Below are 26,283 nucleotides of genomic sequence, written 5' to 3' on the forward strand. Positions count from 1 at the left end.
ATTCGGGCAAGTAAGTGGCAACTACTGAGAACCAAATAGCTCCCACTAAGCTCAGCTAGAGGTTGATCGGGCCGCAGTACAATAAAGGGAAATTTAAATTAAGTAGTTTTCAACTGCATTTGGAATTTTAGAAGACTAACATTTTTAAACAGTTACCACAGCCATCCTATATTTGCTCACAAAGACACCCGAAAGGGTTGGTTAAGAGTTTAACTCTCTGTCATTCCAGCCTAAGACCCTGCCTTTGGAAGAGTAAAAATAATATTTTTCTTTTGTGAAAAAGGGTCTTTCCCCATTTTTAAAAGGGCAAATGATTACATAATTCACTCCACCTTGAACACAGAAGTATAGTTCTTCAGCAGAAGCTCCAGAAGGACAAACAAAATCCACACGCAGTTTACTAAAAGGCCTCCCTTATACCACGTAATAAAATTTACAGCACAGCATGCAAATGCATTAATAATTTATTCACTGTACAGTCCGCATCCATGACAATAGTGCAACAAAACTAGCATTTGAATGAGTTCCAGCAGTTAACTGTTTCAAAGTGAAAATGCACAAAAATGTTTTCAGTAAACAATGGAGCTTTGCTGTTAGTAGTGTCAGTATTAAGTTTTCAAAGCTTTATCATGCTACAATAATTAATTCCAGCACTGGGTCTAAAGTCAATTGAACTTTAGCACCTTACTTCCATTTCAGAAATGTAATGTCATCTACTTTTAGTCCTTAATGCCATCTGAGAAGCCAAGCAGTAAAAATAGTTTATGAATTATGCCTTTTTTTAATAAGCAAACTGATTAAACATATATAATGATAAATTGGTGATACATTAAAATGATCTCTGTATCACTGGGTTAAGTCAGCATAATTCTAACAATAGTTTTCCTGATGAGACGCTGGCAGAAGGAAGCCCAACAGCATGAGACATTTTGCAGGGACTCTACAAAAGTATTATGTTTTTATTTTTAAGATTGACTTGAAAAAAATTTTTTTTTAAAAAGAAACTTTAATTTGTGAGAGTAATTATGCACGTAATAAGGTAACTATGCATGCACACAGTAAGTAATGGTCATTCACATGTATGATCTTATTTTCATATGAAATTGTAGTAACTGCACATATGTATTAAGTACACAATGGCATACCTTCCTTTTTTTCCTATTAGAAGTCCTAAATATTTAGATTGTAAAATACATTTTCCTATAAGAAAATGACAATCACATTTTGGACATTAGCTATTTGACAGTATCCCTTTTAAGGTCAGAAGAGAGGATATTTTAGAAAAATCTATTATTCTGAAGTGTTGTGTCTTATGTCTCAACTAATGAAACTGAGTTTGAAAATGAGTAGTTCACAGAGCAAACCCATCCTATAAAAAAAAGTTATAACAAGGGCTTAAGTAGTAAAGCAACAATGGCTTTGCCTAGACTCCCAGTTACCAACATAGTTCTTTGGCAAGGAATCCCTAATCATGGAATATCATTAATACACTACATTTACAGAAGTAGAGGAAAGGGGAGAAGACAGATAGCAGCACACAATGCAGATGCATCACTTAGCATAGTACACCATGTAGCACATTGGCAAAACCTGAAAAGCTTCTGGGGAATCTGAAAACTACATCCAACAACTCAGATTATTCAAGTAAGAAATGCTGTGAAAGCAGGTAAAGTACATTTCCCGATTTCCTGCTGTTCTTTATCTTCTGTATGCAAAGCAAAACAAGTGGACTGAGAGGTGAGTGTGTTGGTGTGGAGGAGGGAGATTAGCATCTCACTGAACCAGAGTTTGTTTTGCCATCAACACTGTTATTCCTATTAGCTAACAGCCACATTGATTCCTGAATGAAGTTATGCTGAACATATGACAAAGGTAAAATGAAAAGAAAGTGTCTATCTTGAAGTTTGGCTATATTCCAGGGGTTATTTCCAAAAAGAACAGAGGCACAGGTGGTCTAGTGTTTTAATGTGGCCTTTGTTTTTATTCATTAAAAAAATAGGAGCAGATTATAAAAAGAAAGGTTGGCAATGGCTGGGCAAGTGTAAAACCTAATTTTCCTGTTTTGTTTTCTGAAAGAGCTCTATTACGTTGGGTCATTAAGCACTGAAATGCATGATGGTTCAACATAGTCAGTGACAGAAAATCCTGGTTGGCACTTACACACGCAAAACAGCTTAAATAATGACCCCGTTTTAAAAGCAGCATTCTTCAGATCAGTTTGGCTTTACAATCCACTAAAAGGCAGCACTCTGGCTCCCAAGGATAACGCTGTACAGTATTCCTTCATCTTTAGTTTCTTTATATGATGCATTTAAAAGGATATTAAAAAGTAGCAAAAAAGCTTCTGGTGAAGTTGGAATGGGATGGGGAGCAGAGAAGGTGTTTTTCACACCAGCCCCACACATAGGAAAGAAGACAGAACAAAAACAAAAAGAGTTAAAACTGTCCTTCCAGTTTCTGTTTCACAAAAGGCAGTGCCCTCCATAATGGAGAGGACAAAAAGTATGGTTTTCCATGACAACACTGGGAAATACTGATAACAGGATAAGGAGGGACACAAAATTGAAGAGAAATGGTGGGGAAGCTGTATGATCTCTCTAAAGAGCCAATACAAAAGCCTCCCTTTAAATCAGTTTAAGCCAGAACTGTGGCAAAGTTTACACAACAAACCCAAAATATCATAAAAACTACTGAAATATTTACTTTCACTGTAAACAACAAAAAAAGGCTCTTTTGAAGTGTGCTTCCCTAACTGAAGTGACTTTCCCTCGAATACTCCCTCCCCATTTCGACTGGATTGTAGTGTAACTTGCTTTCAGTCACTGCATTCGAGTGCAAGACTGTGCTTATCAAAAAAGGGAAAAATGGTGTTTACATTATTAGCTTTCTTTCAGCAGCATACTGGATCTTTAAAATGTCATTAGTACATCACGTTCTTGTACACTAGTGTAGAAGGGTCTCCCAAAGATAAAGGAATGTAGACCAGGTTTGATCTTCTCAGCTAAAGCCATTATTATGTTAAGATCGCCCTCTGCTGTTAAGTCAAGGTCTATTTTTAAGCTACGGAGAGACTTAAAAGGCTTTTTTCCTTTCTGCCTGCAAGAGTAAAGAGAAAAATTGTTACAACATAGAAAGATTTCCTAGTGAACAAGAAATCCCCACCCCCTCCCTTCTATTATCTTTTTACTTACGTATCATCCTCTATGTACTTTATAAGAGTTAAGGCTTTTCTATGAAGGACTAGCAGAAACTGGGCAAGGAAAGTACTCCTCAGAGACAAGCCAGGTTTCAAATGAAAGACCTGTTAAAAATTACAGCAGAAAACTAAATTACATGCAACTCAAGTTTCATTCCAGGAATGTGGAAAACTAAAACACTGAACTAACATATATGTAGCAGTTCCTAATTGTGCTAAAGCAAATGTATAATCATGAAAGGATACATTTTGGACAGATGTGATAAGCTGTTCTGCCATTCTATTAAGACAAATCATGTTTTTGCTCTTTTTTTTACATTACTTGAAATGGATCAGACTTGAGTGATTATACAATGCTGCAAGTTCAAGCAGTATTATACAGCAATAGGGGGTGTGCCTTGTTCTTCATAACTGTGTCTAGTATTTTCAGTGTTACATAGTACTGCAAATTAAGCTTGCAGTGTTTAACGGCCATCTATTTCTATTACACGGTTACATAGGCAGTGTCGTTGTAGCGGTGTTGGTCCCACTTTGTCTCTATTACACAGCCAGACATTTTAAACCGACACCAATTTCTAATCCTACACGTGGTTGGGTAACAATCCCATGCTGAAAGGTACTGTCCTAGCCTGAGTGCACCTGGGATTCTACCCCCCTCTCCCCCCCACACACACATATTTTCACCTCCAATAGTCATTCCTGGATGCAGTCCCTCCAGTAAAGTACTTTCCAGGAAAAGACCACAGCTCAACAAGAATGGCATATTGGCACTGTACATACTCAGTATTATATTACTTTTTGATTATTATAGTCATAGAATGACAGATATTTTACAGGAACCTGTAATTAGCAGGTCATTACATTTCTGCACGTGTTCAGAGGACTCTCTCGTGTACTACTATTGTTGTGTTTTCAAATAATGCAGGGAAGGATCTATTTGTGTTAAAATATTTGTTAAATGAGAGTAGAGAATTGTTTTTCATCTTTTGCTCATTCTGAAAGAACAGCTATTACCTGCTCCAGGAAGGCTTTTACTAATGTATCACGATGCAGGACATCTTGAAAAACATTCCTGTGAAGAGACAACAAAGAAAGCATGACATAATGTGATAAGGAGGCACTAAATATATTATATTGGTGCCTGGTAATAGCATTGTAGTTAAGGGTCTGACAGAATTTAAAACAAATTTTAAAAAGTCAGTTTTAGTGAATTATGATATGGGCTTTATTTTAAAAAAGTTACTATAGAATATGAAACCGAACTTTTTCAGCCCAGATGCACTTAACAATAACCAGGTAAGCCAGTGTCAGCTGTAAATGTACTTAGCTATATAGCATACTTATTTATTATTATTCAATCATATCAGATTGGATGAAATGTTATCAGGAATTTCATTGGGATGGAGTGCTAATGAAATACTGGGCAACAGGTACTACTTCTGAAGTGGTTTTAACCTCCTATAACCCATTCCCCAAGAAGAAAACAGAGGCTGTTTATCCTGATTGAGGAAAGCATTTGCTGAATAAAACAGAACTGTATTTTATAAGAAAAGGTCTGACAAAATGCAACTACACTGTTATGTTGTCCTAAGCAGTATAATTTTGATAGTATAAGGATAGTACATACAAATCAGGAGTGAAGCTTTCATCTGTATGGATAGTGATATCTTGAGCCATCTCTTCATCTGAATTGGCTCTCCAAAATGCTGCCAGCTCGGACCTCATGTATCGCCGTTGGTTATAGATATGTTCATGGCAAGGGGGCATCTGCTTCACTGTGTTGACATCCACATCTATATGCGTAGTAGGATATGGAGCATACATTACTTGACGGAAGGGCAACACAAAGCTTCCAGTTGCATCCTGTTACAGCAAAAAAGAGTTAGAGAAGTCTCCCAGTTACAAAAGAATACCGGTATTTGAAACAACATTAAAGCACCAGTCTTAAGTTTAAAACAACGTGTTTAAATGCATTTCATTTTTGAGGTGTGTGTGTTTATAATTGTAGTTAAACCCTGTTGTAAAACAGGGTGGTTGTTTAAAGTAACAGTATACACATAAAATATCAATTTTTGGAGGGGGTGTTGGAAAATAGTGATGTGCACATCACTGCATTGTTTCATGACAGTCTTGTTGCTGGTAACACCTTTCCAGCAACTCCCTCGCACCAAATGGCACACCGTTCTCATGCTGCATGATGCTTGATATTAAAGTGAGTTACAAAGCCGTATGCGAAAGGAGATCAGCAACGTTACAGCCATGAATGCAGCTTTAAATGAGCAAATACCCTACCAAGTGAATTGATCAGAGGTCAGGAGAGAATACCATAGAGCATTATACAATATTTATCATGTAGGAAGCATGACAGCATTTAACTTTAGCCTTCTGAATTTGAGAAGTTTGAGCATGCACAAGTTTTTTTTCTTAAAAATATTTTCAGTGCTGAGAACATCATTTATCTTCACTCCTTGTAGAAAAGCTTTAGAAATTCTCTCAACATGTAAGTAGGTAGCGTACATAATCAGCATTTGAAGTTAGGAACCCTCCACCCAAGTGCACACTTGCTACTGAGAACAAAGAACTACTTAGTCTACCTAGTTAGGAAGCAAACAGATTGAGCTTTTATTTGGTTTTGATAAAAGGCATTGTGTCCCCCCCCCCACCCCCAACGATATTGGTACTGCTAGGTAAATACAATAAAAGTTAAATGTAAAAATGTGGCTCCCTCAGGTCCCTACTCCTCTCCAACAGAAGTCAGAGTGGGCAGGCAGGGACAGAACATTGGCTTCATCTTCCGAATGTGTTGGCCAGCACAGGTTCCACAATCTGTCCCTCAACTTCATATCATTTAGCTATAGTTTATCATCATCTGTCAAATTTAGTCTGAAAGCTCCTTGGAACAGGGGCCTTGTAATATTATTTACCTATGAAGCACCATCCACTCCTACAGCCCTTCGTAAATATTTTGAAACTATTTTTCATAGTATGCTGGAGTGCTGGAGACTAACATTCTTTTCTCTGAGTCGGATTTAGCTAGCATATGCAAATCTTAAACTCTTGCCTGTATGTGTCTAGGATCCCCCAAAAGTAGCAAATCTATAGATTTATTCCCAAAGTGAAGGAACAATGACAAAAACTATTCCTAAAGGGAACGGACAGTACAGAGGAAAAATTATCTTGAATTTTTTGCATCCATAGAAACAGCTTTAAGCCATGGAATATAGGTAATAATGTATTACTTGTATTACAATAGCACCTAGGAGCTCCAGTCATAGACTAGGACCTCATTGTGCTATGAACTGTACAAACATCAAAGAAAAAAGGATAGTCCCTGCCCCACAATGCTCACGCTCTAAGTATAAGACAAGACGCAACAGATGGATACAGACAAATAGGAGAGAAGTCATGGTTATAATATTGGCATCAGAAATCAACAAGTGAAGAGGAAAAACTTCTTAAGACAACAATATATTTAGGTATTTTCAAGTTAAGATGATTATATTAAGAAATTGTAGGTTTCTGGATACTGGAGAAAAGAATTTGGAAAAAAAAATAAAAAAATCACAATAAAATTGCCTTACCTTAAGCAATCCTTGAACAAAGAGTCCTGATTCATATTTGAAGGAAGATTCATTTCTACAGAGTCTGGAACACTTCCGTTCTGATGGAGTAAGAAACAGACACAGTGTCCTCACTATCTGCAATACAAAAAGCTTTGTAAAAAATAGGCAGATGTATAGTAAAGAAAGTTTTGATCTTAGAACATAATACAGTACAGATTTCAAATAAGTGATTATCCAAGAAGTTCACCACACATTAGAAAAAAGAATGCTACAATAATGTCAAATAGTTACATACTGACATCTAAAAGTAGGAGGTATTAAAATTAAACTACACTCCTCAAGACTACATATTAAATGAAAATAACACAGAACATCTAAGGTGGCATAGTTTAATTGTTTAGAGTCAAGAAACACAGAAGTTTAGGTTACCACGGCAACATCAGCTTTGGCCATGTTGTACATCCAGTATAATTTTTATGATATGCTTTAATAAGTGTTCTAAATGCTCTTACTCAGAAGATGAGAAAAAGCATGGTCCATGCTGCAAGGAAACATTCAGTGGAAATAGATAATGAGCAGTTGAATGACACAATGAAATAGAGTAGGAAATCAATGATTTGAGTTGTTCAGCAAATGTCTTGCTCAAAAGATGCTTTTGCTGTAGGAACTTTGACACTAATACTTACGTCAGAAAATGCAAAAACCTGCTTTAATGATGCAGTGATAGGTGGTTTTGCATTTTCAGAAAGACTAAAAAAAAACCACTAAAGCAGACTTCCTGAAGGCATAAGTATATGTTTATTTTAAGCACTCCATCTAGCTGCACCATTAACAGAAACATAGTTCGAGGAGAGAGTATTTAGAAGCGCTGCTGTAGTTGTTACACAATATGCTCTTAACCTGCTTCTTTTCTTAAAAAAAAAAAAAAAAAAAAAAAAACTGTATGCACAGCATGCAATTAAGATGCCCATAATTTTTTCCACTAATTTAGACTTCTTTTGCCACAATAATGCACATTTCATGATATACGTACATTCTCCTGCTTCTACAACCCAAGTATTCAGCAGCTTTTGTCTGAGAGCTCAATCATTTTATTTTTTCCTCTCTTTAATCTACTTCTCATTGATCTGATCAGAGATGCTCTAAGTATTAAGCGCAAAAAAAGAAGAGCAACAGCTCTTTACTAATTAGTTATTTTAAGTATCGTGTTTAGAATACATACATATTTTATCTGAACAATTTACATATAGATTATTATTTAATAGTGCCTAGGACTCCCAGTCACGGAGCAGGACCCTATTGTGCTAGGCACTGTACAAACTAATAAGATGACTCTACCAGCCCCAAAGCTTACTATAACCATGTCCTCTTGTTGTAAGCATATTATATTAATTATTAGTGAGTATTATACACACCCACTTAAGAGACTGACTCCCAGAACTAAAAAGAAGTCTTACAATGAAGGAAAGTTCAATCTTGTAAAATAAACTGGAACTCAATAAGAGGCGTACCATTAATTCGAAGCATAATTAAACAAAAAGACTGCATATGGGTTTCTTACATATAAATGGAGTTCTATAGAGCCACACTGCAGTGTCATGCCATAGTTTCATGAGACAAACAGTAGTAGTAGTAGTAGTAGTAGTAGTAGTAGTAGTAAGTATTTACATTACTGTCGAACCCAGAGGCCCCAATACAGACTGAAACCCTATTGTGCTGGGTGCTGTACAGACCGACAAAAGACAACCCTGGCTCTAATAGCAGTGGTGCAGGTTGCAGTCATTAATGGCACATCTGCCTCACACCTAAATGTTCTAGGACTACATGTTACTACAAAGTCCTTCTCAGCTCCTCTCTGACTTATAGGTGCATATTAAAGGCCCCCCTTTTGGCCGAAGGACAGAGAGGCAATTCATCTGGAAAATTCAATTTACTGATAAAGATAGCTTTATTTTCTCCATCATGAGTTGCCTCTGCAATTCTCACTGTAGGAGATTAACTAGCAGTATTCACACTACAGGGGGTGGACTGAAGAATGGCTTAATTAAATAGGAATCAAAGGACAGTCCTTCTGACCCAAGCATCTGATATATCCCAGATGAATGTAAGAATAATGTTTTGTGAAAGTGTGAATTCAACTCCCAGCATCAACCTGCTATTTTAAGAGACACCTTTCTAATAGAGACACAAGGCGAGTAAATTAATATCTTTTATTGGATCAACTTCTGTTGGTGAACATGACAAGCTTTCGAGCTACACAAAGTTCTCCTTCAGGTCTGGATGCCTTTGTGTGGCTCAAAAGCTTGTCTCTTTCACCAACAGAAGTTGGTCCAATAAATGATATTACCTCACCCCCGTTCCCTCTCTAATATACTGGGACCAACCCTGCCACATCATCATGCCAATAACCTTTCTAATAGGGACTCTCAATACATTTAAAACTGGCACATCTGCAGAACTGTAACCAATTTGTACATACAAATCCATTCAGAAAGCCTCAGAGTTAAAAGGGCTTCCTCCATTTCATTTTCCCAAACACAGCTGAACAGGTTTTCTAAAAGTATTATTCTTTTAAATATGTAGATATGCAGGGTGGTTTTGATTTAAATCATTAGTCAGGAAGACTCGATTTAATCACGGTTTTCTACATAAAAGTGCATTCTTGTTGGTTGTTATAACCTTAATACACATTTTTCACAACTCAGATATCTCAGATGTAGGTTTCATTTTTAGAAGGTACACACTATACATTTTTAAACAGTGATTTAGTTTGAAAACTTTTTTAGTTTTACAGCTATATCAGAAAATGAATGAGTGTTTGGTTATTTAATTTACCAAAGGTAACTGAAGCAGATATTTATGAAGTCACTGGGAGATGAACTAGCTCCAATTCAACAGGTTAATCATTAATATTTGGAGGATTTTCTTGCCATGCTGTATTAGAAGGAGACCATCACCAAACATTTAAATTATTTTATTTAACTAAAACAACAACGTTAAGTATTCTGGATTTTTTTTCTTCAACAGCAAACATATAATATTTTTAAAAAAACAAGCATATGTCCCTTGCTTCTCATATTTATCTCCAGACTTCTTCTCCTTGTCTGGATCTATTACGCCCCCAACAATCTTCTATTCATTGAACTTTTTGAAACTTTACACTTTTAGAGAGAGGTAAGGGATTGACTCTGTGTACACAAATTTGCAGCGGGACAACAGAGTTGAGGTCTGTTATTTCTCACCTCTATATATTATTTATTTATGTAATAACATTTTTGCTGTTAACAAGCATGTTACCTCTAGAGACACAAATCCAGTTTGAGAACTGCAAAACTAAGCATCTCTGATGGTATCTTCGAGACTGAGCACTGAGTCCCATTGGGTAGATAGAAAAATTAACCTAAATCTATACAGAAGCCTCTGAACCCCGTAAGATTGAGTCCTTAATCCATGAACTATTGGAACTCATTTACAAAACCTTTCTTAAACATTACATGAATATATTGTCTCATACTATAGAATTAGAATTTATAATTCCTATTCCATGATGAGATATCTTTGACCTATAATGTATCTTAATTAAAACTATCTTTAGATAGGTTTCTTCCTCAAAAGCATTTTATCAAAAAAAAAATCCAATTGAAATAAAACAAATCCGATTTTTTTTTTTAAATCATGGATTTTATCCACCCTGTAGCTGTATAATCACCTGACAAGTTAGTAGGCTTAGGAAGAAACAGTTACTTACTGTAACTATGGTTCTTCTAGATGTGGTGCAGACATGTATTCCATTTAGGTGTGCATGAGCCCAGCCCACCCAAACTGGATAAATGTGCCTAGCAGTATTTGTAGAGAGGTGGTATTGGCGCCTCATGGCCGTAGACCCTCCCCGGCTACATGAGATGGTACCGCCCCAACCCTCCCTCCGTTCCTTTGCACCTGTCTTTTTTTCAAAAAGTGGTAGGTGTGGGGAGAAGGTAGTTTGCCATAGGAGTCTGCAACCAGTTATTCTTCTGATTAATGGTAGCACCACTGAGAAGGCTGTCTTCAGAGAGAAAGCATAAAGAGCATTATCCTGATATTCCTGGCCTTCCGCCTTAGTCCTCTTCCATTAAGAAGGCATTCAGCCAATGCTTCCTATACTTTCTGATCGTGAAGGTGTAGGTAGGATAAAGCAAGCATCCTTTTGATAAGTTAGTTCTACAGACACCAAACATGCCAATCTACCAACAGATATCTTGCTATTGCAGGACTCAAATTTTATAAGTTTGCACCTGCACTTTGGATCTTTCATGTCTCAACTGAAACCCAGAACCTAACTGAGTTTACTGACCAAGTCACTAACATAATTCAGTTAGTCCTGTTTTATTTTTTACATTAAATTATTTAAAATGTGTCATTTATTTATGACTAAGGCTATAAGGATCATGGAGAAACTGCAGCACAGAACAGAAGTGCAAGGAGAAATCAAAGAACTGAGGGTGGGGACCTAGAAAATTTGCATCTTATATATGCACGAGTGACTCATAATAGTTTGGTGCTCGTTAGATATTGTGTAAAGGCAATTTGTGATCCAGAAGCACAGCAAGTTTTACTCTGCAGTTGGGTATTCAATATGATAAAATTATGCATAGATTTGTTTATTTAGATAATATCCATTGCAATAGCTGAAGAGCTAAATGTTAATCCAGATGCCATCAGTTTATGCATATGGCTAATAAAAAAAAAAATCTAATCCTAAAACTATAGCCTCATTTTCACAATTTCATATGCACAATACAATTAATTAGTTGCTAAGAATTGTCAGAATACAAATGATAAATTATTTTTCATACTCAATTGCCAACCAATCATACAAATAAAAAAGTTCAACAGCAATACAGTGCTGCTCCCGCCACATCAAATATATTTCTGGGAAATATAACATTTAACTGAATAATATTTTACTTCTCATTAATTGCCACTTTTACATTACTGCAGATAATCTGCTGACAGTCCAAATACAATAATCAGAATCCAATTTTGAGAATTATAAAATGCATTTACCTTATTTACTTTCTCTGCACTGCTACCTATAACCACAGAGCAACCACAAGTCTGCAGGTGTGAACTTATGGCACTGCAAATTAAAATGAAATACAGATTAATAAATAAAACAGACTACTCCAAAACAGGTGCTTCAACATAATTCTATATGCAGAAATGAAAAACAAAACAAAAAGAAGCAGGCTTCAAACAGACTTTTCTTTACTTACATTACTAAACCTTTGGATTTTCATAACGTCTAGATTTTAGTACGATTCAATTAAGAAATAGGAATCTGGTTTTTTAAATATTACTATGAAGCCATCCTGGCTGAACTGAATTAATTTATTGGAAGGATAACTTAATTATGGGTTTAGTGTCTAAGAGTATAAGGTAATTTATTTAAGATAAGCAAAAGTAAAACTATACCTTCAAATTAAGGGAACTTGAATTATACTGTGATTAAATAGCTTTCATTGGTAAAAGAACATAGGCACTACAGTAAGGTTCTGAGTCTTGCTTCTTTCAATTACTAAACACATCAGGGCTTTGATCCCACAAGCATCTGCTACCACATATCTCAGTTCAAAAAAACAACAACAAAAAAACCCAACACCACTTCAGGATCTAAGGTAGTACACAACACTGAAGAGTTCTTTGTATGTATGAATATACTTCTGCAGTTGCATTTTGGAGTTCCACAAGGACGCATGACTGTTCTTAATTTACATGGTCAGAATTATTATAGTCACTTTGTCAAGACCAATTTTTATTCAATGAACAAAAAAAAAATCAAAATATATACTGAAGCCATGATAAGTTTAAAATTTTAATCTGGCAAAAGCCAGGAAGCTCCCCTATTCCTCAAGGGCATAACTGTGAGTAGTGCAGCACAAGATGCTCAGCTGAACAGGCTATTTGCAATGTGTAGCTCTGGTGCATACACCATGTTGGTTTACTGAATCAGTTATAATGCAGCTATTTAGTAATTAGAATATACAGTGACCAAGTGCTATTCTCTGTACCTATATCTTAATCAAAAACAAAAGAGCGAGGTCCTGTTATTTGTTGTATCAGAGCCATACTAATAGAATGCTGCATTAACACAGGACCAATTTCTTTTGATGTGTCTTGGTGGAAAGCAATTCACCTACAATAAACCCTGTAGTGATATGCACTCAATGTAAAATTGTGCTGTATAAAATCATGACCCGTGTGGAGAAAGTAAGTATTATTTACTCCTTCTCATAACACAAGAACTAGGGGTCACCAAATGAAATTAATAGGCATCAGGTTTAAAACAAACAAAAGGAAGTATTTCTTCACACAACGCACAGTCAAGCTGTGGAACTCTTTGCCAGAGGATGTTGTGCAGGCCAAGACTATAACAGGGTTAAAAAAAACTAGATAAATTCATGGAGGATAGGTCCATCAATGGCTATTAGCCAGGATGGGCAGGGATGATGTCCCAAGCCTCTGTTTGCCAGAAACTGGGAAGGGGTGACAGGGGATGGATCACTTGGTGATTACCTGTTCTGTTCATTCCCTCTGAGGCACCTGGCATTGGCCACTATCGGAAGACAAGACACCGGGCTAGATGGATCTTTGTCTGACCCAGTATGGCCATTCTTATATTTTTCTAAAAGCTAACTTGCCTCAGGATTGAAAACCTAAATAAATCCTTGCAACAAAGTGCTTTATGAACACTAAATGCTATGAAACTGCTAGGTATATGAACATAGTCACTATTTGATTTGTGTAGTGGGTGTTTGGTGCTGTACAACACAGTGACGGTTCTATGAGCTAGGGACTATCTAAATTCACCAGGTAATTACACAGAGATGTTTTGAGGAATGATAGAAGATCACTAACCGCCCCCATTAAAGATGGGAGTGTTTTATGTGATTTCCTAACACAAGAGACATTTGTGTACTGATTTACCAATGGTTAAAATATTTTTATGTTAAAGAAAATGGAAGAATTAAACATTCTGAGTACAGAAGAATGTGCATGACATTTATAGATTTGTCATTCTTTATCTGTGACTTTAACCCATGACTTTTCCTAAACTTCCTATGACATAACCACTACCTGACTTACTGTGTTAAGAAACTCAAAACCCTTTGTCTATGTCCCCCCTGAATACTTTTATCGCTTAGGCAGACATATAAAGAAGCAATACGAGCGCTAACGTCTCCTCACCCCAAATTAACTCTTAACCACCAATACAACTAGACTTTGAAGAATTGGATTTTTAAAAAATTATTTTGACATATACGGATGTATACATTTTCACATTGGTGGGAAATTATGGGGAGAGGGGTTTCAGACAATTATTTAACGACAAAAGATATTGAGATTCAAAAAGTTAAAGCTTTGTAACTGGTAAAACACAAATTGTCAACATTTCATGTCAAAATATACAAAGCAAATATCAAATCAAATGCTTGCAAGCTCTGAAGCAGCATTTTTCTTACTTGCCTATCTGTAACTTTGATTATCATTGATAGACAGATTTTTTTGTTGCTTTGTGCATATCTGGAGAAATCAACATTTACCAATAAAAATCTAATCCTTCCAAGCCTAAAAACAACCAATTACGAGACACTGGCATCATTTACTTTTCAAGTGGTTTCACAACAGCATAAAACAGAGAACAAGACCGTACTTGAGGAGAAAACCTTCATGGCAACTGTCCCCAATGTCATCATCATTTAACACTGTGTCACTTATCTGGAGTGCAAAGGAACAGAAAGAAGGGTTAGATGACGTGGTGTAACAAGCCACATTAAAAACATTTTATTTTGGATTTTTAAGGATATGTGGTGATAGCTTAAGTGAATCCTAGACAATCTCAGTTTCACAATTGTGAGGAATCAAGCATGTTTAAGACTCACAAAAATACAGCTCTTCCTGTTTTAAACCATTAACCTCTGAAGGAGGTCAACAGATATTGAGAGAAAAGAGTAATTATATCATCTAATCCATTTCCCCCCAGCTCAACCACCACTGATATCGTTCCCAAGAGTATATTTTTAGTGCTTCAATCAAAATATTTTAAACTGGCCCAAGTGATGGTGTTTCCTCTCCTGTCCAGGGAAGGATTATTCCACATTCTAATAGATCCCACCATTAAAACTCTTTCCCCTAATATTAATTTTATTTGATGACATCCTTTCCTTTCCCTTTTTAAAAAGCCAGCCAGTTGACAGCCAATTTTGCTAAGTGTTGATGAAAAATTATTGCTACTGCTCAGATATTTATGAGAAACTGCTATTAGCAAAAATACCATTTAGGAGAGTTTCCTGTGCCAAACAGTTAAAGAGCATAATGACTTATGGTATCAATGATTTATTTTACCAAAGGCAGCATTAATAAGAGTGGCATAGTTGCTTCCTTTTCAAAATGCAACAAACATAAGGACTTACATTTATTTCTTCTGGAACACTGTGTGATTTCATAGATGAAAGAAGTTCCATTACAGGAATAACTTCTCCCGTCAGCATTGGAATGATGCTTTGGCCCTGTGCAATAAATAACATGTTGTGAAATAAAAGCATAGCATGCAGTATAGAAAGCTACTAGTAACAGAAATTTTTAACACTAACGACAGAATAATTTTAGGTTTTTTATTTTTTGGTGGGGAGGGCGGCAAGACCACAAGACTAGAAGGGGGCAGGAAATGGATACATATGTTTTTCATATCTACATATGTTTTTCGGTTTTGCTCATCAAAAAGAGCCAACTGGAAATAAGCAGCTGACCCAGTAACAAGAATGTTTATAATTAGTTTCAAGGCTTTTATTCTAAATACCCAATCAATTTGGCTTGACTTGGACAGGGTAGATCTAGAGGTAGGTGACTGTATCATAGTGTATTAGATGTAATTAGCAGTATTATATTTCTAAAAGTACACGTTTTGGAGACAAGGAGACAAACAGATAGAGGCTCATTAGCTAGATTAGCATCGGAATCAAATGATGATTTCTCTGATCTTATACTTTGCAACAAGCTCTAGGGTTGTGCTTTCACATGTATTGTTTCAGAAACCAAATTCTCTTTGTAATCTCAGCCATGAAGTCTAGAATGACTTCTCTCTTGGACAGTTACAAGATAATAGTTACCAAGCATCAGTTCTCTGATCCAGCTGACTAATGATCTAGCAAAAACCTACCCATGAGTAAACAAGGGTAGAAGAGTATAAATGTAAGGAAGCTGCTACCTTTGGAGAACATCATGTTCGAGTAAGTGGCCTCCCCATTTCTGAAAGGTAATATTCTTCACAGATTTCCACTTTACCCATAAAGCGACGGGATATAATTTCCTTCAATTTGGTCATAGCTTCCACCATCTTATCTTCACAAAGACTGCCTCCTGTGCATGGCAGCTCACTCTGCTAGTCCAAAAATATCTTCCTGGATCCCAAAAATAAACAGCAGTACCGACTTCTACAGTCACCAGTTCCAGTAATAGCTTTCTGATGGTATGCCATATGCATCAGTCAGTCACTCTTACCTGATCCTCCATTCTCTCCGTGCTTTCCAAGACAATCTTCTGGAAATGTTCTTGCCTCTCCTGAGCAAGAGAAGCAGTTAATTTTCACAAAAGTTATAAAAGCGCCAGTATTTGGCTATACAATTATGCACCCATCAGTCAACTGGTAAATGTTCTTCCCTGTAGAGTCACACTTCTTTGATTCACATTTTGATGTTCAAGGCATTTTCCTTTATAGAGCTATTCTGTGGCAAATACTACCCCCCCATCACCCGCCCTCCCCATAAACCTCTAACTTGGGGGGGGGGGAAGGAGGAGGGAAGCTGAAATAAAACAAAAATATCCTTCACTCTCTGATCACAAAAATACCAGATGGATCGGTCTCAGGGGAAATAAAGATGCTAAATTCAGCTATGCTGATTTTTTACTTATTGTTTTCACTGCAAAAGGAGTAAGTTGTTCCAGCTTAACAAAACAAGGGAAAAATGCAATCTTCAGGAAGAGGAAACTTATTTGCTTTTGGGAAGGGGATTTGTTCCATATCTTGAGATACTGGCAGATCTTCAATACATTAACTGTTCTAGAACTAAATATTGCAGACATCCATGGAAACGTCAAGGTACTTCACCACAGGATACACAAGAGGTCATACCAAAAATTCAGCGAGAACTCTGGTAGCATCAAGTCATCAGAACCTCAGTAGTGAATGATGATGAACGTAATCATTTACAACAATTAGCATAATATGCTATGAAAACTTGGCCCTAATGAATGGCATAGTCAAAACAACATTATAGGCAATGAATATTTTGCACGCTCCAGAGATGTCTTCTTATAGAAGCTGAAGTGTTGCCACATCTTTCGCAGGTTTACTCATTAATCTCCTGTGACTGAGCTACTCAAGGCTGATCAACTGCAGAACAGAAAGCTTACATACCTCCTCAGAATAGATGAGGAAGAAACAAGTTAGAGTAGATTTCCTCCTGCCAATGATAAAACCTAAATGAATCTGAAACAAGTGTCTGTGAAAAACAACATTGGTGCTATATAGATTCCTTAAAGGCACTTCCCCTCCTTGACTTGGGCTCCAATGAGAAATAACTTCCTTGACAAACAAGATTCTTGGTTTTAAAAAAATTTCAGTCTTCATGTAGTTGAAACTGAACAAATTACTAGAATCCCTTTTCTCTTTTGAAATACAGCTGCTAGGAATTATTGAACAAAGACATAAAACTTCAAATATCTAGCTTTGTAAAAGCTAAACAAGATTCTAGACCTATTTGGAATGACTTCTAAACAGTTGCTTGTCTGCCTATGTCCAGCATTCTAAACACTGCTCTGCATACATCTGAATCTAAGTGGATATGCCAATGCAGGATGCCATTTCAAATTTGTAGCGAGTTTCTCCCTCCTAATACAATCTGGTTTGAACTGCTGATCATCCTATGACAGAACTCTTGAAAACCTGGAAGACGTGGTATCTGGTAGGAATGCCAACACACACTGGTGGCATCAATTAAGGCAAGACTTCAAGACATTTGTTTTCCATTTTAACCTGGCATGTTGGGTTCATTGATAACTGATGTAGAAATCTGCCTTTGTTCCAAGAGACACAGTATTACACATTTTCCCATTTTAATAATATTTAAATTTTATATTATTATGCCCAGAAACTGTCAGACACTGGTATCTAAAATGCTATATTTGTAATCTACATTTTTAGAGCATCTATCACTGAGGTGTCTCTATTGCGGGCAAGAACTGAGCTGGGATAGAGATAACTTATGTAGAAGGGCTCATAACTGCTCAAGAAAAAACACAGATAAATAACTTTCTTTCAGAGCGTAGCACTCTGCCACTGACAGCCTGTCTGTTCTAAGAACAGCTGGTGGGAAAACAAATAAATAAAGTCAAAGATCTCTCAACTAGTTTTTTGGGGTTGACAGAACATTTTCTGCAAGTTCCAGTGCAGCTACAACTCCAGGATTTCATCATGAAAATCTTTAAATCCATACATCAGGAAACAAATAAATGACTGCTTCCAAAAATGAAGTGTCATGTTGAGTTTGATCATTTTGCCTCTAAAAAGGTCAAAGCGTAGAACAACACAAAATGATGAAAAGATCTGTCCACAAGCACAAGATCATGATAAACATAACTAACCTACGGTTGTTACAGAATTAACTGCTAAACAAAATATTTGAGTTTTAGGAGATAGGACTGGGAATGAAATATTTGTGACATTGCCCTCATCTAGAGAAAATGAGAGTTTAAATACCTATTCTTCCTTTGTAAAGTATGACAAAAATATCAATACTAGACATGCTGGAAGACAAGTTTCCACAGGGTTATCCTATGGAATCAATAAATTGAGTACTCTGACAAAATGGGAATTAGGAGATAAATTACTTGAGTCTCCTACCTCAAAAATAGAATCAAATAACTTTTAAGAGGTGCTCTTTTATAATATATATATATTTTTTATTGTCTAAGTCCTAGTACACAAGATAAAACTAGAATTTCCTTCCCCACCCCCATCAGACAGACACTTTAAAACAACATCAAAGCTTACCACTTTTTCAAGCAAAATTGTAAGATGCTTATTAGCTATGAAGCATTGGGATTCTCTTGCACAACAGAATTATACTGAAACAACTTTTACTGTATAAAGATAAAGCAGCTTTTTCTTTTTTCTAAAACACATTCAGTCTGCAAAGAAGCTTTTACAGCAAGACCAGAACTGAGTTATGTAATCCTTGAACACAATTTGATTAATAAAATTGCCTTTGGGATTCCAAATGAACTGTTCTTGCACTAAGTGGGAACTTGTGTCTTGAATCCTTGCTTTCTGTTATGAAAGTGTGTTTTTTTCATTTCCCTTGGTTCTGTTACTTTTATGCAATGTTCCTGTTTTAGTCTAAAAGTTCATATTTTCTTGTCATTTTAAGTACTTACGTTAGTCATCAATATGTCTCAAAAACCCTACGTGCAGGATGTTAATACTCTGTATAGGGATTCAGCTTACTCAGCTTTTCCTGTTTTGGGATCAAACACACCGACAGCATCTTTCCAAAAGGTGTTGAGGACGTACAGATCCAAGTACCTTTAAAGGCTCATATACATTTTCTTAGCTGGTGCTTCAGTGCAGCATAGGGAAATTACACAGGGTTTTTTGTGCCCCCAGTGTTTTATTTTATAAAAATAAAAGCAACACAATTTTTATCATAAGCATGGGGAGGTAAAAAATGTTTCCATAGGATGCTAGCATCAACTGAATAGAACTGTAGGGGACCTCAGGCAAGTCGTTACTAGCCCTGATAGGAGTTGCATGCGTTCAGGTGCAAGCCGTGAATTTGGTAGCATTAGGATCAATTTTTAACATACAACTCCAGCAGTTGAATTGAGGTAGAGATTTTATTTATAGATCTAAGATCAAGTTTGTTTCTTGGATTGTTATATAATGTGATTCAGGGAGACTGTTGCCTTTACAAAACATATACCTATTTTCTATATAATGATTAAAGGTCTTACAGGTTTTTAACATTTGGTCGCAATAAAGAACAAACCTACCTTATGCATCCATATTCTTCCTTTCCTTATAATATGCGTTAACCTATCAACACACACTCTGTGAAGAGGAAGATAGAAGCCAAGTTCACTTTGTGGAAGTATAATTGATAGTCCATATGTACTTCTGTCCCCATTCCAGTTTCCATCAAAGATTAATGACACAATAATTACTCCTTTTTCTGCCAAGACAAAAAACTTCACATCTATTGCTCCACTCTCTGCATTCCTAAGTATTTCCCCATTCAATGTGTGATTTGCAAGAAAAGTTATTTCTCCATCACTGAGAAGCATCTGTTCTGTCTTTGGGGCCCAGATGTGTCTGACTCTAGGTCCAAGAATATTGTCCCAGTAGGCAAAAGTAGCAGCTAGTAATGGTGAGTCCCCATTCAAGGAGATCTCTGTCTTGGCAACCGCAGGAGAAGGAGGTGGACAGAGAGCTGACATGACTGCTTCTTAACTGTCACATCATAGAGATTTTTTCCATCACCTAGAAAAAAAGAGTTTTAAAAGAGAAAAGAGTGGGATTAGCACTGGTTATTTGTTTGCCCCTTTTCTTCTTCACTAAACAGATGACAGACAAGTTTTGATTTCTACCTTACGCATTTGGGATTCTATTCTAATCTCCGTGTATGGATGAAGTCTGCAAGCGCACTTTTGACTTAAGTATAGTTGTGTGCACAAGTCTGTTACATCCGAGTGGGATAATAAAATAAACCCTGTGTTTGAATTTAAAGACCTAATTGTTGATTAAGGCTCTTTCAATTCCCTATATGAATACACTAAAACCAATTAGTATACATCAAATATGAAGCTACAGCTAATTTTGAGACATTACATATATCTTGAATATTTTCATGAAACTCAAATCAAGTTTATGTGCCAGACACTTAATTTACAGTGTTGATTTCTCATTAGAAAGCTGTAAATCTTGACCATTTTGTGTTAATTTGTAAATGATATCTAGATACCATGACAACAGACAATTTATAAATTCTATTTAATAAATACAGATACCACATACTATTATTAACGGATAGACTTGGTATGATCTTGGTATACGTCGTCTACCGGCCCCACACACAAACAAAAGAATAATGAAGTTAAAATCACCATTGATTTAGTGAGCAGCCACATCTTCCCCATATAAGAAAGAAAGGTCCTTTCTGAGCAGAAACCTAACACTCAACCACTAAAGCATCTCTCTTGAACCAGTTACATAGTTATCTACATCCTGCAATTTCTGCACATGAGCATCAATTGCTAGTGCTGTTTATAATGTACTGCTGAAGAAATTTCTTCCACAAAAGTCAGATTGTTTTATTCATCTCTGCAAAAAATATTATAAGTGCTTATACACTTAAAAAATAGCACATTTGCTTAAGTATTTTCCGTTCCTGCACTGAGAACCATGCAAGCAGATCTATGAGTCTTTGTAGTTTTTAGAGCATGACTGGAACTTAAAAGAAGAGAAACATTCACTTAACAAGTTCAAATTCTTAAGACAGAATACATAGCGTAACGACAGATGCACTTCTTAGAATAGATACTGGCGAGACACTATTGCCTCACCCCCAAGTGTCAAACTGTACATTTCTCAAAATGTAAATAATTTTAGGAAATACAGACTTGTTCATAGTTGAACTACATATACATTTGAGGTGTGCAAGAGATAAAGCATATATTCAACTGCAACATTCCGCATAGAGTCTGCAAGAAAGACACCAGCATATTCCAAAGAGAAAACTAAAGACTCTGAAGTTTAAGGTTGCTTGCCACAGAACTTGAATTGGGATTGAGGGGAAACAGATATTTTTGCTGATACAGACTAACATGGCTACCATCCTGAAACCTGTCACAATGGAGAAGAATTCAAGATAGCAGGATATTAGCAGTACTAATAGAATATTGACAGTACCAACCCTAGGCATTTATTAAATTTCTATTGAATTTTTTTCATTCTTAAAGCACAAGACCCTGAGTTATCCGGGTGCTGACTACTGACTCTTTTTCAAACAGCTCTAGTGCTTTCTGGTTTTAGTGACTTATGCAAATTTCAGAATGTTTTTCTCCTTCATCCTACCATCTACAATCAGATCCATTTTATTTAAAACATAACATTTGGGTGGCTTATTATCATTACACCTGGCTGAAAAAAAAGACACCTTTTCACAAAAAAAGGTTTTTGACCAGCTCTAGTTGTAATATTTTTGCATTAAGCTGTATATTAAACATATTTTGAACTTATCCCAAGTGTTTGTCTCTTCCCCCTACCCAATGTTTGTTTACACTTGAAATGCTACAGCAGCACCGCTGTAGCTGCACCGCTGTAGTCCTTCAGTTACTCCTGAGGGCATTCTGTACCAAAAAATTAAAAATTCTGAACCAAAAAAATTTAAAAATTCTGCACACAATATTTTGAAATTGTGCAAATTTTATTTATCAAATAAATTTGGAAGCTCCAGCATGGCATTGGGGAGCACAGGCCACTGGCTGCACAGAGGTAGGAGATCATTGTGAAGCTCCCCACGAGGCATAAACTCAGCAGTGGGGCTGCACCCAACCCTGTCACAGCATAAGGACTGGGCCTGCCCCAGAAACACCCCAGGGCCATGCCCCTCTGTGCCAGGTACACCAGGTGTGGGCAGGGAGGCTCAACAAGGCAGGATCCAAGTGTGGAGGGACTGAGGTGTGGGGTGAGAGGGTTCTGCATGGGGCAATCTGGATGCGGGCAGCTCAGTGCGGAATCCAGGTGCAGGGGGGATCTGGATGCACAGGGGCTTGCTGGGGGGTTCTGGGTATAACGGTAATGGGACTCTGCAGGGGTGTCCAGGTGAAGGTGATTTGGGCTCAGCGGGGAAGGGTACAGAGCTTGGCAGGGGGGTATGGGTATGTGGGGGGGGTCCAGATGCAGCTGTTGGGACTTGGTGGGGTGGGGAATCTGGGTGCGGGTGACTTGTCTGGGTGGTCCAGGTGCAGGAGGAGTGGGGCTCATGGGTGGGGTTTCTGAGTGTGGGGGGTGACGCTTGGCAGGAGGGTCTGCGTATGAAGGGGTCTGGATGCACAGGAGTTGGGTGAATGGGGGAGCAGCTCCCGGTACAGGGGGGGAATCTGTCCCTCTTAGAGCTGAGGAGTCATGGGTGCAGGAAGTGGGAGTGGGGCGAGATTGCACAGCTTCCTTCAGTCAGGGGGGAAAAATCTGGGGGTAGATCTGACCCGGCCCCAGATGCTGTGCAAGGGAAGAGGAAGTTCCGTCCTCCCCAGCCCTAGCAGCTGAGCCCGGTGCAGAGTAGGAGCCACCAGCCAGGTCTTCCCCCACCCCTCCTCCTGCTCCACAGTGATTTACCTCTCTGCCGGCTGCCCTGGGCCCCCGAAACATACTGCTGGGGAGAGTCGCATGACGGCTCTTGTGGCTTCCCTGTCAGAAAGTCATTTTTCTGCGGGGAAGCAAAAAAATCTGAAGTGGGACATGGATGCACAGGAGTAATTCAGTGTACACTACCTACGCCAAAGGGAGGGATTCTCCCACTGGTGTAGATAATCCTTCTCCCTAAGACGGCATGTGAAAAATCCGCAACCCGATTGACACAGTTAAGCCAATTTAATTTTCTAGTGTAGACCAGGCCTCTATCTGTATCTGGGAGTCTCTTCCTCTCTGTATTCCACTGTCTATTTTTATTTATTCTACAATAGTAATTCCATCTCTCCATTCCACTCCCTTTTCCTGTGTTGTGTGCACTTTGCCTTTCAAGCTCTCCCTCTAGTTTTCCCAAAAAATCTCCTCTTTTCTCATAGCCTCAATCTCTTCATTTTCTAAAAGAGCGTACTGACTTAAATAAAAGCAATTTAAATCACCGATTTTAATAATTCTTTAAATAGTCAAACTTAATTCGGTTTTGCGTTTGTATGTTCTTTCTTTAGGAAAATAACTGTTTAGTCTCACTGGCTGGTAACTATTAAGCCACGTTGATTAAAAACTAAATATAACCTTTGCACTGAACTTGGTGTTTCTTAATGTTAACCAGGATACGCTGTATTTATACACATTTTAAGTTATTTAACATAACTTACATTTATTCATAGTCTTTTATACATTATTTTGTTAGAAAATGGTGTATGATGCATTTTTTACTTGATTAAATTCTCTACTTGTATGGAAATTCAAATACATTAATTTTTTTAAATGCTGTTTTTGTGCATTTTAAGTGTACCAGATACATAAGAAAAAAAGTTTATCAAAACATGTTTTGCATTTAAAACTAACATTTATTAAACAAAGAATTATTAGCTGCTGTTGGTGAACTGAATTGATTGTTTCTGTTCATCATGTCCTCCAAGATTTTAGAACTATTAGATCTCATCCTTATACCCAATTTTTATTCATAGACTGGAAAACAAGTTTTTTTGCTTCTTCAACTCACAATTGGGTTCTTAATAAACTAGTCATTGAACTACTTGAATGAACTGAAATGAAGAAAATAGTCTCTCTCTGTACCAGCAGAAGAGGCTAATGCTGTCAAAAAACTGGCGAGTGACTTTTGCCAGTTCTGTGGTTTGACTTTCTTTAAAGCACAGCAGCAAACACATACTGCTTAATATTATTTTTTGTATTTAATTTAAAATTTTAATAGATTGTAACTAGCTTAGGCCTTAACATAGGTTGTCAATTTCAAATTTAAACTTTAAATTAAATAGAATTTAGATTTAACTAAAAACCAGTTTATTTATTTTTTAAAGGAGCAATGCTACTGAGTTATCCAGCCTCTCCATTCCAACAGGTTATTTTGACTGGAGTGAAATCTGCAAAGCTCAAGCAAACGCTTACCCAACAAGGAGAAGAAAGGCACCACAGCACAAAAGGAGGAAGAGGTGTGAAAGTTGTTACTGCACAGCCTGTGAGACAGATCCCTCCGTACCCCAGGCTCAAAACCACAGACACATGAAAACATAAGCTACCAAAAGCAATGACACACTTTACTGGAGAAGGCGGCTACTCACTGCACTGGGGCGGTGGGTAATAGCCACAGGTGGGCACCAGAGCCATGCCCCCACTAATACCACCACCCACCTCTTGTGTGGCGCACTTCACCTCTAGAGCTCGATGCACTTTGCAAAGGAGGCCACGATCACAATCCCTACTTCTCAGGTGGAGAAACTGAGGCACGGGCGGCTGACGTGAGGTGCACAAGGTCACCCACCAGGCTAGTGGCAGGGACAGATCCCTGGTCTCCCGTGCCCCACTCGAGGGCTTGGTCCACCGAGCCCACACAGCCACCCCCACCTCCCCGTATACGGCCTCTCCCCCCCTGCTCGCGGCTGCAGCCCCAGCTGCGCGATGAGCCGCCTGGCTCCAGGCCCCGCCCGCTAGGAGGCTCCATCTGGCCCTGACGGCAACGGCCACAACGTCCCCCTCAACCGCTGCGGGGGAGACTCGCCCCAGTTATTCGCCCGCCCAGCCCCCAGGCTCACCTGCGCAGCCGCACTCCCCGCAGCCGCCCGCCGCGCGCCGGAACCGCCACACTGTACGGACAAACAAGCCACGCTCGCCGTCGGCCTCAGACAAATCCCCTCGCGCATGCGCCTCCGCCCCCCCGTCTGTCTCGCTGGCGCCCCCGCACTGGCAGCCGTGGCGCGCGGGTTGCCCCCGCTCTCACACGCGCAGGCGCGCGAGGCGGGGAGAGAAGCCAGTCCGTGCACGTGAGCGTGCTGCTGCTGCTGGCACTAGCCAGTGGCAATATACGTGTACGGAGGCGGCTGTGGCTGCAGGGTCATGGCGGGGAAGGAGGAGGTTACTTTGTAGCACTGATTTTTGCAACCCCATAACTTCCAGCCCCTGCCCACCGTAAAAGCATGTTAGCTCATAATTCACTAAAAAGAACGGGTACTTTTTACTTGCCTCCTGGATTTTGGCTTTAGGGGTCAGGTCACATTTTCAAGCTTTTCTCTCTGTGCCTTTTTCTTTTTCTAAAATGAAAATCCAATGTAATCCTATGCAGCACCTCACACAAGGAACTTGTTTTAGGTCTTTATGCCCTACTGTGACACAAATACAACAACAGAGGCAATCCCAAGCATTCAAAACTCATAATTACCTTAAAAACAATTTTTTATTTGATGTCTCCGTTTTGACCTGTCAAGATTAAGGGACTCCAAGCATCCATAACCATGAAGGATAGATACTTTCTTTTCAAGTACAAGATGATAGTCCCTTGTAATCACATAACTCCAGCAGCTGAATCTGTAAAAAAGAAAAACAAACAAAAAAGGCACACCAAATGTTACAAGAGTTGGCAATAGGGAAAACCGGACACCTCATCACCCTATTTGGCAACACTATGATGCACTCCCTGGCCTGAAGATCTTACAGTCTGACCAGACAAGACAAACGGTCCCATTTTACAAATGAGACACAGAGAGGTTACAGCTCTATTGCTAAAA

The 26,283-nt window shown here is 38.1% G+C and overlaps 1 protein-coding gene across 15 annotated transcripts; it reads right to left on the reverse strand.

The window, feature by feature from the left end:
- Positions 1 to 448: 448 nt before the first annotated feature.
- On the reverse strand, positions 449 to 26,078 carry C9orf72 (C9orf72-SMCR8 complex subunit). Of its 15 annotated transcripts, XM_065549688.1 has the most exons (13): positions 25,315 to 25,467; positions 23,192 to 23,282; positions 19,849 to 20,335; positions 19,234 to 19,313; positions 16,300 to 16,359; positions 15,213 to 15,308; positions 14,453 to 14,517; positions 11,806 to 11,878; positions 6,778 to 6,894; positions 4,824 to 5,059; positions 4,211 to 4,268; positions 3,192 to 3,301; positions 449 to 3,096 (listed from the first exon to the last, which is right to left on the reverse strand). In XM_065549688.1, exons 4-13 carry the CDS (start codon positions 19,240 to 19,242, stop codon positions 2,910 to 2,912), a joined length of 1,011 nt encoding a protein of 336 aa, XP_065405760.1. In that variant the 5' UTR covers positions 19,243 to 19,313; positions 19,849 to 20,335; positions 23,192 to 23,282; positions 25,315 to 25,467; the 3' UTR covers positions 449 to 2,909. The 15 variants fall into 15 exon arrangements, 14 of the variants coding, with proteins under 14 accessions (XP_065405760.1, XP_065405763.1, XP_065405759.1 ...); XM_065549691.1 differs by lacking the exons at positions 23,192 to 23,282; positions 25,315 to 25,467 and adding an exon at positions 25,938 to 26,078; XM_065549687.1 differs by lacking the exon at positions 23,192 to 23,282 and having other exon boundaries at positions 25,315 to 25,496.
- Positions 26,079 to 26,283: the final 205 nt, after the last annotated feature.

The sequence above is a fragment of the Chrysemys picta genome, chromosome 6 (assembly GCF_011386835.1).
Source record: "Chrysemys picta bellii isolate R12L10 chromosome 6, ASM1138683v2, whole genome shotgun sequence".
NCBI classification, from domain to species: Eukaryota; Metazoa; Chordata; order Testudines; family Emydidae; genus Chrysemys; species Chrysemys picta.

Coding starts and splice junctions, on each gene's coding strand:
- C9orf72 (XM_065549683.1), bottom strand. CDS start 20,292: ATGTCAGCTCTCTGTCCACCTCCTTCTCCTGCGGTTGCCAAGACAGAG. Junction 14,518..15,212: donor GTGTTCCAGAAGAAATAAAT/GTAAGTCCTTAT, acceptor TTTGCACTCCAG/ATAAGTGACACAGTGTTAAA. Junction 6,895..11,805: donor GTGCAGAGAAAGTAAATAAG/GTAAATGCATTT, acceptor TTTGTATTGCAG/ATAGTGAGGACACTGTGTCT.